We start from the raw sequence: 17,891 nt of genomic DNA on the forward strand, positions 1-17,891 counted from the left end.
ATCTCCTATATAGACTTTCGCCTTGAAAGTCACGTCAGGGTTGCGTCGGGTTTTATCGACGAGCACGCGGGTGATACCGAGTGTATTAATGGCCACGAATTGAAGGCGAAGTTCACGGCCTTATCAGCGTCATGCATCACGCACGAAAAGCGACGGCAAGGGCGTTGGCGGGGGCGGTGGTTGAGCGCAGTGACAGAGAAAGAAATCGAGGAGAGAAAAGATACGATCGTGGTTGCATGATGTATAAAGAAGCACCGGCATCGACGAGACTACGACACTTTTTGATTGTTCTCCGACAAAGGCGCAGTGGATCTGAAACGAGATGACTGGCTTATCGTATTCGGGAGTCATTGTGTCAGCGCTCGTTCTACTTTTTGGGATTTTTGCGCGGATTCAGGCCGAATATATTAATCGTAAGTATATTAATATATTTTTATCATATCATCATTGCTATGTTTCTGCAAGAATAATTCCGCTTCGTGATAAAAAAGACATAGAAAATGATTAATGTCTGTATGAAAGTAATTTTAAAAAATCCATAGAGAAAAATTTATAATTATTTTTATTATTAATATCCAGAAGAAAAAGAGAAGAAGAGAAAAAGAGAGAAATTATTTTTTTAAATTATTTTCTTCAATTTCTAAGGTATTTTAATACGGAAAAAGATGCTTTTACAGAAGCAAAGTAATAAATATAACATTATTTTGTAATATTAAATAATAAATTGTTAAACTCATTTTAAATTTCACAACTTATAAAAAAAAAAAACATTTTTAGTAGCTTCTAACAATTCTTGATATATACAACTAATACATTATTACTGATACCTAATTTAAAAAATTAACTTTTAGCTTATGCTTTATATCGTAAAATAATCATTTTAATAACTATTATTATATTTTTAATCCTGTATATTACATTTCTTATTTTTCAATTATGCGATTATTACTTCTCGCTGCGGCATGCAACTCGAAATATGATGCCGCGTATTGTGTCTTATTACGCGCTGTAATAGTAATAACGAAATGTACATAAAGCATGCACTACCACACGCAAAAGATCCTGCACAATTATTTTCGCTATACGTGAAGTGGAAACCTAAGGCCTCTTCCGTGGTTCTCAAAGTTTAGGTAGGAAACTTACTTTATCAAACTACAACATCTATAGTAAACTCTGTATTAGTTAGTTCCCTCGAAACTCTGAGAAGCTCGCCAACTATTCCTGTTGCAATTAATTTTTCGAGAACTTATTTACTACATGATGTATTATGCAACATACTTCATTTCGATATTATTCTAAAAAATTCGTGTAATTGTATAATTCTTATTTTAAATATACACCAGTTGTGTTTCTTATTACATAGATATCGGAAATCTCTCTTTAAATCAAAGTGACTCTATGATTTTCTAACAATTTTTTTTTAATAAAAAAGATTTTAGTGAGAAAGTTTTTCAGACAATTATCTTTTAAAACTTAATAATTATTTTTTCTCAACTGTTTCAATTTTTTTCTTATTGTTCATTACAACTTAATCTTAACTTTCATGCCATTCAACAAACTGAGGTTTCGTAGTCTGTCAAATTAATTTGCATGATTCCATAATTCATATTTTCATTCGTAATCAATTAAACATACAATATAAAAAATATTAATTTACAAAATACATAATATGAATAAAATGAAATAGCAAAAAATTTTTTTGAATAAAACGACAATTTTTATAGAAAATAACTTATTTTATAGAAAACAATACCAAGCACGAATTTATCGCAACAAATAAAACACGCGTATTAAAACTGAATTGTAGAATCATTTATTTAAACGTGATTCTATTTTTCATATTTTTATAATCGATTCAATCAATAATATAAGATCATCAGATCATTTACAAGAGAAAGAAAGTCGAGATGTCGCAGCAGGTCAACTACTCTTTGACTTTAACATGCACATTTTGACAATTACATTCGTATGTAAATGTCGATTTAGCTGCAAAAAAAAAAAATTATAATAAAACTTAAATAGCGCCACAATGGTAGCTGGCACAAGTACTTGGGTAATGAAAGAGGCGTAAGCGGCTTGCACGTTGCAAATCGACAATCCTCATTTCAAAAATCAGCTCAGGAAATATTAAAATATATTTTCCGGCTATTGGAAGAGCGGATGCATAATATTACGTGGATTTTATGAACTGGCTCGTTGCCGCCGTTTCTCGACGACAAGCTTAACCGCTACGACGACCGCTCCCGTGTTTCTCTGTAGGATGGCGTCCATTTAACTGAAGTGGAGGCACTAGACGGTGAGCGGAAGTCAATGGAGAATTCGGAATAGAAGCTTGCAGATTACGCTGCAACACCGAAAGTTAATAAACTGAATTTAGTGTGGCAAACGTTCGCTGCTTTCCAACCAATACCTGAGAATAACGTAACGAGAGAGACTAAATAAGAGACTTAAAAGGGGATGTAAAGGGAGAAACTATATAATTAAATATTTATATGGGCCATGTACATGTGTGTGGTTTGATGTCCTAATATATTTTCAAGAAATATTTGTTGAATATAACGTTGGTTATTTCGCGCTTTAATCAAGTAATGTTAGTAATAGTAGCTGTAGTAATATAATAGGAGATGTTTGTTTCATATAATTCAGATTTAATTTTCCTTGGTCAACATATTGTAGTATCTCTAATTATATAATATCAATTACGTTGGTAAATTATAGCTTAATCAAACAAAGTGTGAAACTATTTATCTTTCACTATTTATCTTTAATTAATAAGATAACATCCGAGAAAATATTTTGCAAGGTTACGCTTTTATCAGGGTTTAAATATTTGATACATCAGATGACAATTAAGCGGCTAAACGCTAATATATATGCCAAGGATGCTACATTCATTGATCTACTATGGTTAATAAAGTTTATCATATAATTCTAATCCTATTTAGACAATAGTTTATCTGATTGTAGATTCTTTATATATTTCTTATTATTTATTTATATAAATCGTATATATCTTGATAAATTTTGAATTTAGTTTTACATTTTATTGTGACAAAATAAAAACTTTCAGATTATTAAAGAACAAATTTTATATGTTTGTGAGTATCAGAATTATTAACAAGTATATAATTGCAGAGCAATTTTAAAAATAATTTCTTTAACAGTAGTTCCTTTTAGAGATAGTCTTTTACATGTAAAACATATTTTTCAATATAGTTTTGGCATCATTTATAACGTGTCTTTTAATATCGATGAAATTTCCACTTATTCAAACAGATAGATACAAGAACGGGTAAATATTTCATTCCGCGTGTCAGAATTCATCGGCCAACCGGCCGAACGATCGGAATAAAATGCATGCGCTTGGAAAAAATGATTGAATTAACGAGCCGCAAAAAAACTGTCTCCCATGTTGATTTACGTCCTAAAAAGTCCTCGTGCCAGGGACAGCACATTGATAGATTATTTGAATAACACGTCCTGGTGCATAATGTAGATTGTATAGAGTGTCATTATCTCGTTTACAATTCACTCTTTGATGCGAAATATCAGACAGAGTGTCGACTGAGTGAATTTAATAAAGCTAATTATTTGTTTTACCAGCAATAAAACGGTCGTTTCCATCAAATATTTAAGCACTATATTATGTGAAAGCGAAGCAAGCGTGGTTTATTCATCACATCGACAGCTGCCTACCAACTATTCCTTCACCGAACAATTACATTGATCGTTATCGGCATTAATTTTATGCTTCGTGACTGAGTAATCAACCGTGAGGTTACGAGGGGAAGAAAGCGGGGGGAGTGGTACAACATTTAAAATAATTAATCTTTCATATTGTCGCTTACTGAATAAAATTTTGATAATTATTATCACTCGACAGATCGTAATCAGCATCTGGCGCCCATTAAACAAATTATATTATTGTTTGAAATTCTATGCCCAAAATTCCGCGCATGTTATTTATTTACGCAAATATATATTCTGAATATTATTAAAATATTTTGCCGAAAATTCAGAAACGGATGACTCGTTTTGTAAATCCAACGATTTATAAATAAAAGATAATCAGTATTACATGGAAAAATATTCCTCACATGAACTATTCGACTCGCGGATCGCTATCGTTATTTCGTTCGATAAACAAATTATGTTATCATGTAAATTACGTCACTGTTACTTCGCCTGTTACGATTGCCTGCACATACGGCCGTTATATAACGTATTGAAAATAAAAAAAAAATAAAATTTACCATAAAAAGAAAGTAATGGTACTTTTTATGGCAATGCGCAACTGACAGTGAGCTTGAAATTGAGGAAATAAACTTGCTTAAACAATAAATGCGGGTAGTTGAAGAATTATTTGAAAAGTCAATCACGTTTTCGGAATATTGAGACCCGCACCTACGTAGTAGGCGAAAGGTGGGTGCGTACAGAATAGAAGAGTAAATGTAGATAGCCTTGCCGAAGGCCAAAAATTGGCGAGTACGTGACCTTAACGTAGCTCAGTAATTTTTTGCAAGTGATTGTTTCAATGTCAAAATCGTGACGAACGGTACCAGGAAGGTTTTTAACCCGCACAAGGTCAGGAGAAGGCTGCGTAATCTTCTAATATCAGTAAATCTACGACTTATCGATAGAAAAAGATTGGAATATTTATTACTCGTGTGTTTTAGTGATATTAATACAAAAATTACGAAGAGTCTCTAGCATATGTGCAAACTTAATTTTATAATTTATTAAATAATTTATTAAATAATTTATTTAATTTTTCTAAAAAGATTTACAATTGTCTCAAGTTTGTATCGAATATATCAAATTATTAGTGAAATATAATTACATTGTATTTAATTCGAAATAGTAAAATTAATAAACTTTGCTTATAATGTATTTAACAATGACAATTTTGGATTTCTAATAATTCAAATTGACATAAAGAAAAACTTGATATAATTAGAGAATAATCTTCAAATATAGCAAATTTTATCTCGATTAATTTTTCTGATGAGATATCAAACACGAAATTGTTTCGACAGATGTCCATGTTTGCCTCCAGATTTATCTTATCTTTGACAGAGAATCAATATCGAGCAGAATTTAATCTTATTCGTATCTAAGTTATATAAGAGAGATAGAAGAAGAATTTTACGAACACAAAGTCGCTAGAGAGATTTGTGGAATTAAGAAAAGTAGTACACCATTCAAATTTTCTTCTATCAATCATCTCTATTAGTTATAAAAGCGATCAACCAACATGGCAATGTTCCTCGCGCATAGAAACCAGATTGTCAATATACACAAGCGCACTGCGACTTCGGCTGCCAAGACACCCCCGATTTACAGCCACGGTCAGGTTTTTCCGAAAAGAGAGAGGTCTTTTTTCGACACACCCTGAGCACAATTCGCTCCGGCCAGCAAGGATAAACGGGGGCGGCTCCGCGTTCAATCCGGCCACCAAACCGAGGCATCGGCTCGTATTATCATGATCGCGTCCCCGGACTGGTTTTGACATATCTATTACGCGTTTCGGAATAGAGGCGACTTCGAATTCTATGCCACCCTCTTCGTCCTCCCTCCATCCTGGCCGCTTCGACGTCCTTTCCTCGTCCGTTGTGGAAGAGCGACGGGGATGGGAAACGCGGTGGTGCCGGCGTAGAGGTCCAATTAATCAGTCGGGGCGTGAAACGAGAGGGGTGGAGGGCTGATTTGGAGGGGTGGGTGGTTTAAGAGGGAGAAGGGCTGGAGAGAAGAGGGAATCGGGACAGGGGAGTCGCAGGGATTGTAGTGACAGATCCGCCGTATCTGTCCCTATCTGCTCGGGGCATTAAATTCGCGCGACGCCAATGCCGTACCGCCACCAGAGAGGATTCATTCGAATCGGTTAACATTCCGGTAACGCAGCGATTCGGCTTTCAATTAAACGCAACGCCGTTAACAGAAGCCGTCGCAATGCATCGAGGCAGATTTTAAGAACGTAATTTTATTGACTACCATAAGTTCATTCAAAAAAATGAGATAAGAGATTAGTAATATGTTATTATCAAAAGGATGCTCCTTGTCAAATATACTTCAAATACTAATCGAGCCGATTGCTCGTTTTCCTTTGCAAGAATACGATTGAATCGGTTATAAATGTACGAATATCTCAATTTTTCTATCAACAAATTAGATATTTTTTTGGGGGAAATTTTATTTTTTATGGAAACTTAAATATATGTAGCAGTTATAAAAACTAATTTAACTGACCATAATGCAAAAATTTAATGATAAACGCTATTATAAAAACTCTTCTATATTTCTTCTACAATGACCGAGTCAATTACGATTTGGTGTAAATTAATTGTGCTTACTAATTAATTGGTACATACGAATTAATAATGATAACAATTTATGATTATTGCCCGCGGCAATGATAACAATTCATAATCGTCGATTGTAACCAAATTTATTTTCATTGCATTTCGACTATCGCATTAGTAGTAACATTCATTTATGTCTTAAAATAAAATGGTTATATTTTTTCTTTTTAATAAATATTAAATGTGTATTTACTCAGTTGATTGAATTTCTTTAATCTTAATATATTGATATAGTTTTTCTTATTCTGTAACATTTATTTAAATAATACATTCATCTTTAAAAATAATCACAACGTCATTCAATCCTCTGTCAAGATTTCTATTATACATAGAAGTCGCTCTATCCATTGAGACTATATCACGAACATTAATCAAATACTAGAGACGATCAATAAGCTGTCAATATGTTCTCATTAACAAGAATACAAATAATAACTCCGTACGATTTGGAATAATCAAAACAAAATATGACGATATTATCAGTATCCAATAGCCAAATTGATTCCATTAGTTTTCAAAATTTCTCTCATAAACCTACAGACAGTTTGTCCTTGTCGATAAGATGTAGAATAAAAAAAATAAAGCATAAAATAATAAATAAAATATGCGTAAGATAGAAGCCATGAAATATAAAATCTTTTTTATATATTTGTAATGGAAAAATAATGATAGATGGCAGTAAATTCTTGCATAAAAATATACAAAAGATGAAAATACATTAGAAAAGATATTATTATGAGAAAAATTTTAATCTCTAAAGTAAAATTTTATAAGATAATTTTTATAATAAGTTAGAAAAAGAGTAACACTGACAAGATAAAACATTGAAAGTATCATTAAATTATAGCGCTTTCATCCAATTTGGCGATTCTCTAGATACTCTCAATGTGTCAATACTTATCTTTGTCTCGTTCGCGCAATAAAAGGAAAGGAAATCAACACCTAAGATCATGTTGCTATCGATCGATGTGATATTGATGCCTTTGTATATCGCGCCAGACCTCGCCAAGGCAATTAATCGTTATCGAGCATTAACGAGGAAATCCGTATTTGATACTAGTGGCAGATGTTCCATGCGGTATAAGCGGGATACGGGAGGCGAGAATTGTCGGAGGTCAGGATGCAATTCAAGGTGAATTTCCTTGGCTCGTGAGCATAACCAGAAAAGGTGGACACTTTTGTGGGGGTGCCATCCTGAATTCCAGATTTATACTCAGCGCCGCGCATTGTTTGTGCTCGTAAGTATAATATGTATTATATTATAAAATAATTTTTTTTTTAATTAAAATTGTATATGCAAAAATGAAATGAGTAGTAAAAAAATAAAGAGTATATGTATGTATGTGCATGTGTAGATGTGTTTGTGTATGATATGAATAAAGATAAAATAGAAAATATCATGTTCTTAATTTTGCTTATATTTTCACAACAAGTTCTCAAAAGAGGCATCTCCTTATTAACGGAGTACACAGACTATAAAGACTAAGTCCTTTACAAAGTAAGCTTTAATTTCAACGGTCGATCGGGAACTTACAATGTCTTGATAACTTTTAATGGGATACGCGCATGTTAAATCTCGTTAAATCCGAATCTTATTAAATCCGCTAAAGGTTGTGATATCTAATTATCTTAGAAATTTTTTATATATAAAATGTTCCATTTAATTGTATCAAAAATATTTTACTACATTTCGATTTTGTTCCAAATTTTGTCACTTTAATAGTATTTTAATTAGAGTTTTAATCGGGGAGTGTTTGAAATGTTTAAGCTTAGTAGTTTAGGTGTTTGAGATGTTAGAAAAAACTTATATCACAAAATACTTATTAAAGAAAAATTAATTTTAAGATTTAAAATAATTCTCATAATAATTCAGTAAGATTTATTTTCTAATTATTATAATATCTATATATCGAATACTATCAACGATTATTCAAATCAACAATTATTGTGAGATTTGTTTGACTTTATTTTATTCGCAAACGATCAATCTTTTCAAAAATTCACAATTGTGCACGGAAAAAACATGCATGAAAAAATTTGCGAACAGAAAAGAATTTAAAATGCATATACAAAAATTATAGTCAACATAAATGTCACTGTAAAATTTAAGCGACATCGCAGAAGCGTTCCTCTGTTATAGCAGATAGAGGTGCAACTGTGCGTACCCGCATATACGATTTTTATCATGTCAAGCATGAAGTTCAAATAAAAACAAACAAATTTCACAACAAGCATTATATATTCTCATAGATTTTTTCAGAGCGTACTGCTACTAATTAATCAATAAGTACAAATCGTTTCTAATAAAATATATACAATAATGGTGAGAAAAAGAGGCAGATAAACAAACAGAGAGATACATACTTATATACACATTATAAAAATGTTGTAAATCTTATTTCAATATGAGATTATCAAATAACCGATTAAATATGATTATCTAAATTTAAGATCAGCATTGCAAAAGAACATTTTAAAATAATCTGTAACATCAAATAAATACATAATAATAATAAATGAGAGTATCAAAATTAAATTCTACAAGATTAATTTTATATTTGACATGTGCATATAAACAGAACAATAACTATCCTGTGAAAAATAAAAAAATATTTTATTTTCACATATATACACATATGTTATAATATATTTTATAATGAAATTAAATATTCTATTTTCTATATGTACCAGTAAGACCATTATTGTATTATTATATTATTGAAAATCTTACGACAATTTTCTTTGGATAATACTTTGTCAAACCGAGCAAATGCAATAATAAGTACGAATGATCATGCCGCACATTAAACGGATAACAATCATTATTACTGCGTAGCAGATGAGTTTACTACGCAGCCGCGGTGATATATGCGGGACACCTTTCGTGTAGATATAATTAAACGGGCGAGAGTAGACCTATAGCTGGGTGGTGAGCAACAAAACGTGCAGATATTGCGTATCCCTTTCGGTTACCGGACAGATTACAGAGGAACGGGATGTGGAGAGGGCGAGATATAGAGGCCGTTCGGGAGTAGCGAGAGACCATAGAGAGAATTCAGCGCCGAGCTTTGGCGTTGTAAACCATGATTGCGTGTAGATTACAGACCATTCAGTAATTGCTAGCAGCCATGCAAAACGCACGGAAAACGCTGGAATAAGACGCGAGGCAAGGGAGTATGAAAATGAAGGCGACTGTCTATTTACGTCACATTTTATTAACCTTTGTCTCCTTTGCTTTCTAGCTTTTTTTTTCGCTTTTTTTCCTATATCTCTTGTACAAAAACAAGACAATTCCTGACATCGATGAGACTTAACACTCACTGCGTTAAATCTATGGTGATTAAATTCTTGGTGATCTATCGTCTCTATCGTGAAAGAAAGATTACAGAATAAAATTCGTTATGATTTGCTTTTTAATCTTCTTACACATTTCAGTAAAACAATGAATAACAAGTTTGCTATGTATAATTTAAAATTCTTTTATAAAATTCTTTTATAAAAATAATTCTTTTATATAAATAAATATATTAAAAACATATAATTATTTTTGTCGCAGAACTTAAATCTCCGAATGGTTTTGTCAAAAACTAATTACATACATAAAAATATGAAGACATGCATGTATTTTTTACTAAATCCGAAAAAAATTTTGAAATAATCCAAAGTAGTACAGTTCCGATATAACTCAAACTAACTATATGCACACAAAATAAACTTCACTGGATTAGCGAATAATCTAAACAAATTATCACGCGTCGTTGTATCAAACTGATAGCGTGGCGATCAATTATTATTAATACAATGCCCGCTATAAATAATATAGTTGATTAATCGTCATGCGAGCAAGTATGAATTATACCCGTATGGTGATACAAGAACTGGCAGCCTAGCGACGCAGAGCCGATATTTCTCGTTCGACGATATCGCACGGTAAATTAATGTTCAACAGTGCCTTATTGCTAACGTCATTCTCCGTGCAACGTTGCGTAATTCACGGCTGCGTCCCAATGGCGATATAGCGGTGCCAGAAGAGCCGCACGATATTTAACGAGCCGGACCGAAATTAATTCCAATCGATTTACCGATTCAGCATCCAATTAATTTTTAACGAGGCCACCAGTATGTAGAAAAAATAGGTCCGCTATCGCACTTCCGGATAGCAAACATTGTTCTCGTATAATAAAAGGAGAACAAACGTGCGCAATTTAATTGCAACAGTGTACGCTGAACAATTAAGCCTCGTTTTAATTTATTTCAATAAATGAAAAAGCGACGTCACACAGTTCTCCTTTTTCATTACTTATCTTTTGTGAATAAATGGAAAACAAGATGCATGTAAAAATATGAAGACTAAAAAATAATAATTTAAATTAAATGTATGTGTGCATATGTATTATATTAGGATTAAGTTTAATCTCATTATATATATTGATCTGAGATTAAAGTAAACTAATTTCATACATCTCTATATTTAGACATTGTGAAATATTTAATTAACACGTATTAATATCTCATTTGTTGCCAATCGGATTGCATTTTGCATTTGGATTTGTGTATCTCATCATTATATAGGTGAATATAAAGATTATATAAAGATGTCGAAAATCACAAGAAACAAAGTGCAATTTGGTTTGCAACAAATAAAATATTAATATTACATCTTATTGATAATCACGAGATATTATCTACAGACAATATACATATATATGCATTGGATATAAAATAACTTCTAAAGACAATCTTACTAAAAAAGGTACATAAAAAAATACATGATGAATCTAAAAAGTTTTCGAACATTAATACTAATTTGTCATTACTAATGACAAATCGACATAATGATAATAACTGTCATAAATGTCATGCTTATACTTGAATCGAGATACAATCGCATTTTTTAATAATAATGCATATATATATGACTGTAATCTCTATGTCAATCTTGCAATATATTTGAAATTGATTTTTTGTTAACAAAATATCGATCTATTTAAAGCGAACATTTATGTCAACGCTGGTTTGCCTAAACAAATTACATCGCTGCAATCATTGTATTCCTCGATGCAATGCCTGTGAGCGGTCGCGCATTTTAATTGGAAGGGCGCAGCGTCAAGAAGAGAAGGGGATGCATTGAAAGTAAACCGTATAATCCGCAAGCCGCGAGACAATAGCGGAGAGACTCGGCGACGATGGAAAGGTCCATTAAAGAGGCTTTGTAAGGAACGGTGGCGAAACAGGGCCTGGAAACTTAGAAAACGCTCCGCGATAAACTCCTGACGAAGAGAAGGTGAGGGAAGAAGGGCTTGACGAAAGTAGAACGGCAGGGGGCTCGTGAAACATAGTGAAGGAACGAGGGGCGGAGAAGAGAGAAGGGGCAGGTACAACGGATAGTTCTGATGGAGGGGGTGTCGTAATTTTGTTAATTATTCAGAGGCACCGTAGACCGATTAATTAACTGAAGCCACTCCGGCTGGGTCAGGTATTCAAGAGAGCTTTGCAAACGCGGACGCGTCGTTCGAGCGGCACAAAAATCCCGGTTAAATAATTACTGACGTTCCAGGGAAAGAAACTACGAAAGGGTGCCGGAATTCGTTGGAGCAATTGAGAGAGTCATGAACGAGGGCGGGTAATAGCGAGATATTAATCGACGACAGATAACTTTTTTGTCCCTTCAAAATGCATGCACGCGATTTGGAATTGTTGCAAATTAAACAACTAAGAAAGCGATAAAAACGTTGCGTTCTTGATTCCTTTTAAGATGCATGTATCAATATTCATTTTGTTTCTCATTTATTTTACCATGTAAACATAAAGATTCATATAGGTGGCGTAAATCGAATATCTTGAGATTTTACGAATGTCATCTCGAATTTTTTGATCGAATTTTTGCCGCAATGCACTTTCACCTTCGTAATTTTTTTATTCAATTTTTCTTATGTGATAATTGCGAATAATTAGCAATAATTCTACATGATGAATATACGATGAATATTCTTTATTACTTGTATTATTATAATCTACTTTTTAAATCATTGCGTTGCTTTTTAAAAAATAAAGACGCATGGATTTTATTTATCGCGTGCAAACATATTTCTATAATATTATTTAATATCAATAATACTATTTTTTTCCTAATCCTGTAATTAATATTTTTTACATTCTGTAAAGCATATATTTTTTCAGATAAAAACAAAAACAACAAAAAAATATTTTAATATTTTGGTAAAACTATAAAATATGGTTTAATTATGATAATAAAAATTATGGTATTATATGTAATCGTAATATTTTATATATACTAGTTGATAATAACGCCGTATTATTGCCAAATTGAATCGGTCTTCACTTGTAATTTCAGCGGCACGAACAAGATTCCGGCGGGACAATTGCGCGTCACGTTAGGCGAGCACAATTTAAGGGCTCCAGAAATTCCAGCCGCAAGACACGAGAGCGTCATAAACGTGGTGTTGCACCCTAATCACAAATGCGGCAAGTATGTAGACGATATTGCCCTGCTGGAACTTGCTAGACCGATCAGCTGGTCGGAAAGCGTGAAACCCGCATGTTTACCTGTGGCCACAGGAACACCAGGATATAACACTTTCGGCGATATGGACGCTATAGTAGCCGGATGGGGCTGGCTCGGGGAAGATAAAAGCAAATGTGAGTAAATAATTGTCCCTCCTTTCGATATCAATTATGATTATGGAACGATTGTATCACGAAATTAGTTGTCATTACATCAACTATTCCAATAGACTTTGATGTCTTATCAAATATATGAGGTCGTTATATGATGTTGTTTAAAAACTATTGTGATTGAATTTTTTATTCTTTTCGTATTATCTGATACAAAAATTTTTTAATATGCTTGTAATATACATATAATGTTAGGTCAACGTGATTATCAGATTGAAGCATTTTATTCGTTGGTCAAATGTTGAAAAAATTAAAAAAAATATCATGTAGCAAAATAAAACTGAGTTCTTTCTGTTTTATTATTTCATAAATAATAGAACTAAATTCTTTTTTATTATTTCATAAAGTGATTTAATAAATACAGTAATGTATAAATGTGTTCATAAATTTAACTCTATTTTATCATATACTTGTTTTTTTATTGACTATTATCTAAATTAAAGAAGTTTGATTTATATAAATATTCTAATATAACTTTTGCGAAATTTCCCATCTCGCTCTCAAATATTTTTGCAATTTTTGTTAATTACTAATAATTGGCGTACTCCGAAATATACAATGTGTTGATATTTTGTATACGCATTTTGCATATGCGATTGCAACATAATTCACGAATAGCAAATTCTTATGAGAATGTAATGAATAAATGTGTGAAGATTCTCGATCATGTTGTTCAAGTTGCGTACAAGATATTCATAAATATTTGAGATACATCCTAAGACTGAAGTTTCGATAACTCTTAACACGATAACGTTCGAAGCGACGAAACACGCACCAAAGTTTCCATAATCACCAAAGTTTCCGGGAGCGTCGAAATTCTATAAATACGCCAATTGAAATCAATAAAGTGGCCAAGATTATTTTGACCATAAAACAAAAATCACCAAGAGTTGCACTGGAGTATTTCTGGAAAAATTTTTTTAAATTTTCAACAAATGTATCTCTCTCTCTTTCTCTCTGTCTCGCTCTCAATGAAATAATAGAAAAAATTATAGAAATTTTGTATGTGATCGCTTACGAATATTCCTGGATATATCAGAGGTAGTACAAATACAGTTTAAGCAGATCTAGCTTAGCGATTTGTGTCATTTATATTTATTATTATTATCGTTTTCTCATAAAGAGAATCATAAAGAGAATCATAAAAAGTTATCTAATTAAACTAAGTTTTGTCGATAATCAACCCTTATTTAGACAATTATTTATAGCATTCAAAGTTCATGTTTTAATTAAATTAAAATTAATAAATTCGAACTGTTAGTGATTTAAAACAAATCTCGTCTCGAGATATAAGATAATTTTTGTCCATTAAAAAATGTTATTGCGTATACTAAAACGATTGCTATTATGTTTCAGACAAAAGAGCCGACGTGCTGCAGAAAGTGCAGGTTCGCGTGGTAGCAAACACTGTGTGCAGCGAATGGTATGCGAGTCAGGGCAAGTCGATCCGCGTGGAATCAAAGCAGATGTGTGCCGGTTGGGAGGAAGGCAGGAAAGATTCTTGCTGGGTAAGTAAAAAGGCATTCTATTGCCACAATTCATCTTTTTGGGTGCAAAATGTCCGCGTGTGCATTCACATTTTTTTTTGCATTTGCGCATCGTTGCTCGCTCGGCACCGCTTGTCAATCGCCCGATCACGGAATTCATGGTTCGTCGGACGGGTGCAACGCGAATTTCAATAAATACTCACGATACCGTGGTAATGCGCATACAATGCTGTTCGGGCATGATAGCCGACCATGCCGGATGATACCGGTCCCCGGTAATTGGATCGTATATAATTGCATCGGCCTCGCTCTGCGGATCTCTAACGTGAGCTGATATTTATGCAAAATTGGGACAGAGATTTAAAAAAGGATAACGTTTATTAAAAGAACAAAAAGTATTGTATGAGCTTTCTACGTTATCGCCTTCATTACTCGCATACAATAGATATATAAAGAACATTGATTAAAAGAACTTTTGAAGAACCTTTTTAAAAATTTTATATTAATGATAATGTGTTGTACATGAAGTTTTTATAGTTATCACATACAGTAAAAAAACGCAAAGTTTTGTTGCGTCGATAATTAGTAATATTTATATTTAATTAAATTTAGAAAGTGCTAAGCACTCATCTGAAAATTTTTTTCTTTATCCGAAAAAAACGAAAAGGAATATCATATATACTGTAATCATGTGTAATCATGATAATGCAAATTTAGTTTTTTTTTTCAATTTTTTTTTTTTAATACCGCATCCTCCCTCATGGGAATGGACAATGCACTTGCTCTGTCACGCAAATGTTAAATACACGTTGCCAATTAAGACAGTAGTTTTTATGCAAAATGACATAACTTTCCAAGGGAAAATACCGTACCTACCTACCGTAGTATTATCAAGTCGATGTCTATAGGGAGAAAAATAAGAATATTGATTCCCTTCTTGTCCCCGATAAGTTTTCTCCGTGCTTCTGTCGAGTTCTTATCAGCAATTTCTATTTCTTCTAGACGAAGATGTTCCCGGGAAAACAATCTAGAACAGATATATTGCTTTGGAATATATCGAGAAGGGAAAAGTACAATATGGTTGAGGGCTCGATGGGAATTGAGATGTGCTAGATTTCTTGTTTATCTCGTTTGCGCGAAAACTAGGACTGGCAACTATAAAAATTGATTTCTGAGTATATTATACACAACGCGATCGGAATTATAAACGATTCGATAATGTTTCCATCGAGAAAAATCAATTATTTTTCTAATGTTTATATATGTAGATATTATTTTAATATATTTGCTGCAAGATTTAGTTATACAATAATTTTTATTAACTTTATTTTTAAAAAGTTGGCAAATATAGAATCTGAATTATATTCTATTAATCATTCTCGACAATAATTTTATCGAGCAAGCGAAATATTTTTTCTCAAGACCTAAAATTATTTTTTTTACCAAAAATTTTGCGAGTTATCAAGGACAATTAATTTTTAAAGAAAAGGAAAGAAAATAATTTGCAATTATCCGAATAAATGCGCAAAGTAAACTTAATACACAATTCAATGACAATAAATATTATGCCTATAATAGCCTGTGATTTCCAGCTTGCGAATTTTCAGCGACAAGATTTATGATTAGCGTGTGTGTAGAACGAAATCGAAATTTACCATAATGGATACTTTCGCAACTCTATAGTCCATATTAGAGTAAATGGAATTGCATTACCGTTGAATCACAGAAGCTTACGGGATGTGCGGAGACGACATTGTACACATCCTGTACTTTATTCCAGGCTGACAGCGGCGGGCCCTTGATGGTCAGAAGTCGTCCTGCTGGACCCTTGATGGTGATTGGGGTAGTCTCGACCGGCATAGGCTGCAGCAGACCACGACTTCCTGGCATTTATACGAGAGTTTCGGACTACGTTTCTTATATTACGCAAGTGACACAAGTCAGTCGATAATAAAAGAAAGTACAAACACGAGCTTCTATCTCGATGTCCAATTACGTCTAAGAACGAAATTTTTTCCTATATTAATACAACATTACTATTTCTATATCTCTTCTTTATAATGAAGATGTTTTAAAGACGTTTAAAAGACATAAAAAGTCCTTAAAACGTTTTCAAAACTTCTTTTAGATATGCATCTAATTACAACTATAAATAGAAAAAGCAAGTCGGTTAAGCACATAATTACATAATGCTAGTCAATTAGAGTAGATAATTAATCTATTATCATTGATAAAAAACAAAATCCTGATTTCAAGAGCAGTTGTATGTTATGACGTTATTAATATTTAATCATAGTGATAATATATATTTATTTATATTACTCTTTTTCTAGTTGAATAGCAAAAATAAAAGTTATTATTATTAATTATCTATCTGAAACTGAGATATATTATTATAAGTTAATAATTCTCTTTATCTCTTTTCCTCTATTTATAACTTCTCTCTATTTATGCGTTTATACAAGAAATTTTTTATTATATAGGCTTGTACATATTTTATAAACAATTTAAACTTTAAATATGCGCATAATTTGATGCATATCATAAATGCAATCCGTAATTTATGTTATACAGAATATTTGGTTAGAATGTTATGTTTCTATCAAATCAAATACACTCCATTCTACTGTAAAATAATCGATTAAATAATATTACCGGCAAGATATTATATTAAACGAAATATACATAATTGCTTTTATAAAATATAGTCTTAAAAACATGTTAAATAGCTAATATATATTTTAAATTGTTTTAAAATTAGTGAAGATAGTATTTCAATACGTAATACAATATTATATTGGATTGAAAAAAATAAGTTACAGACCAAAAACAATTATAAAATTATTTTCGGTTTAATAAATTTCAACAATTGAAAGTTCGTTAAAAGATATCTGAATGCAATTATTATGTATATATGTGTGTCTGTAAATTATTACAATATAATAAAAAGTCATCAATTTTAAATGATAATCTATTTCAAATAAATATTTGAAAGGAAAATGTTATAAATTCGAAAATTCATTTACAGCCAGTAGAATATTGTATTGATGCACATAGGATTAAAAAAAGCAAAATGTGAGAACTGAGATTATTTATATAAAAGATGATATGATAAAAAATTGGATGAAAAAAATATGTGTAAAAAAATTCAACTTTGTTTGAGATATTTAATCTAGTCATTTATACCTCATATAACATATGTCTAGCATAATATATATGCAATAATATTATCTTTATATAATATTATAAGTTCCCACACACACAATTTTAATAATATTATTTTTGTATTATATATATTGTATATATTCCTAGAACGTTTATTTATAAAAATGTTTATAAAATAGCAATT

General features: G+C 31.8%; 1 protein-coding gene across 1 annotated transcript; it reads left to right on the forward strand.

Annotated features, from left to right (window-relative positions):
* The first annotated feature begins 242 nt into the window (after positions 1 to 242).
* LOC126858016 (testisin-like) lies at positions 243 to 16,568 on the forward strand. The gene is made up of 5 exons (XM_050608020.1): positions 243 to 413; positions 7,420 to 7,597; positions 12,715 to 13,019; positions 14,412 to 14,563; positions 16,323 to 16,568. Exons 1-5 carry the CDS (start codon positions 323 to 325, stop codon positions 16,491 to 16,493), a joined length of 897 nt encoding a protein of 298 aa, XP_050463977.1. The 5' UTR covers positions 243 to 322; the 3' UTR covers positions 16,494 to 16,568.
* Positions 16,569 to 17,891: the final 1,323 nt, after the last annotated feature.

The sequence above is a fragment of the Cataglyphis hispanica genome, chromosome 23 (genome assembly GCF_021464435.1).
Source record: "Cataglyphis hispanica isolate Lineage 1 chromosome 23, ULB_Chis1_1.0, whole genome shotgun sequence".
Lineage (NCBI taxonomy): Eukaryota > Metazoa > Arthropoda > Insecta > Hymenoptera > Formicidae > Cataglyphis > Cataglyphis hispanica.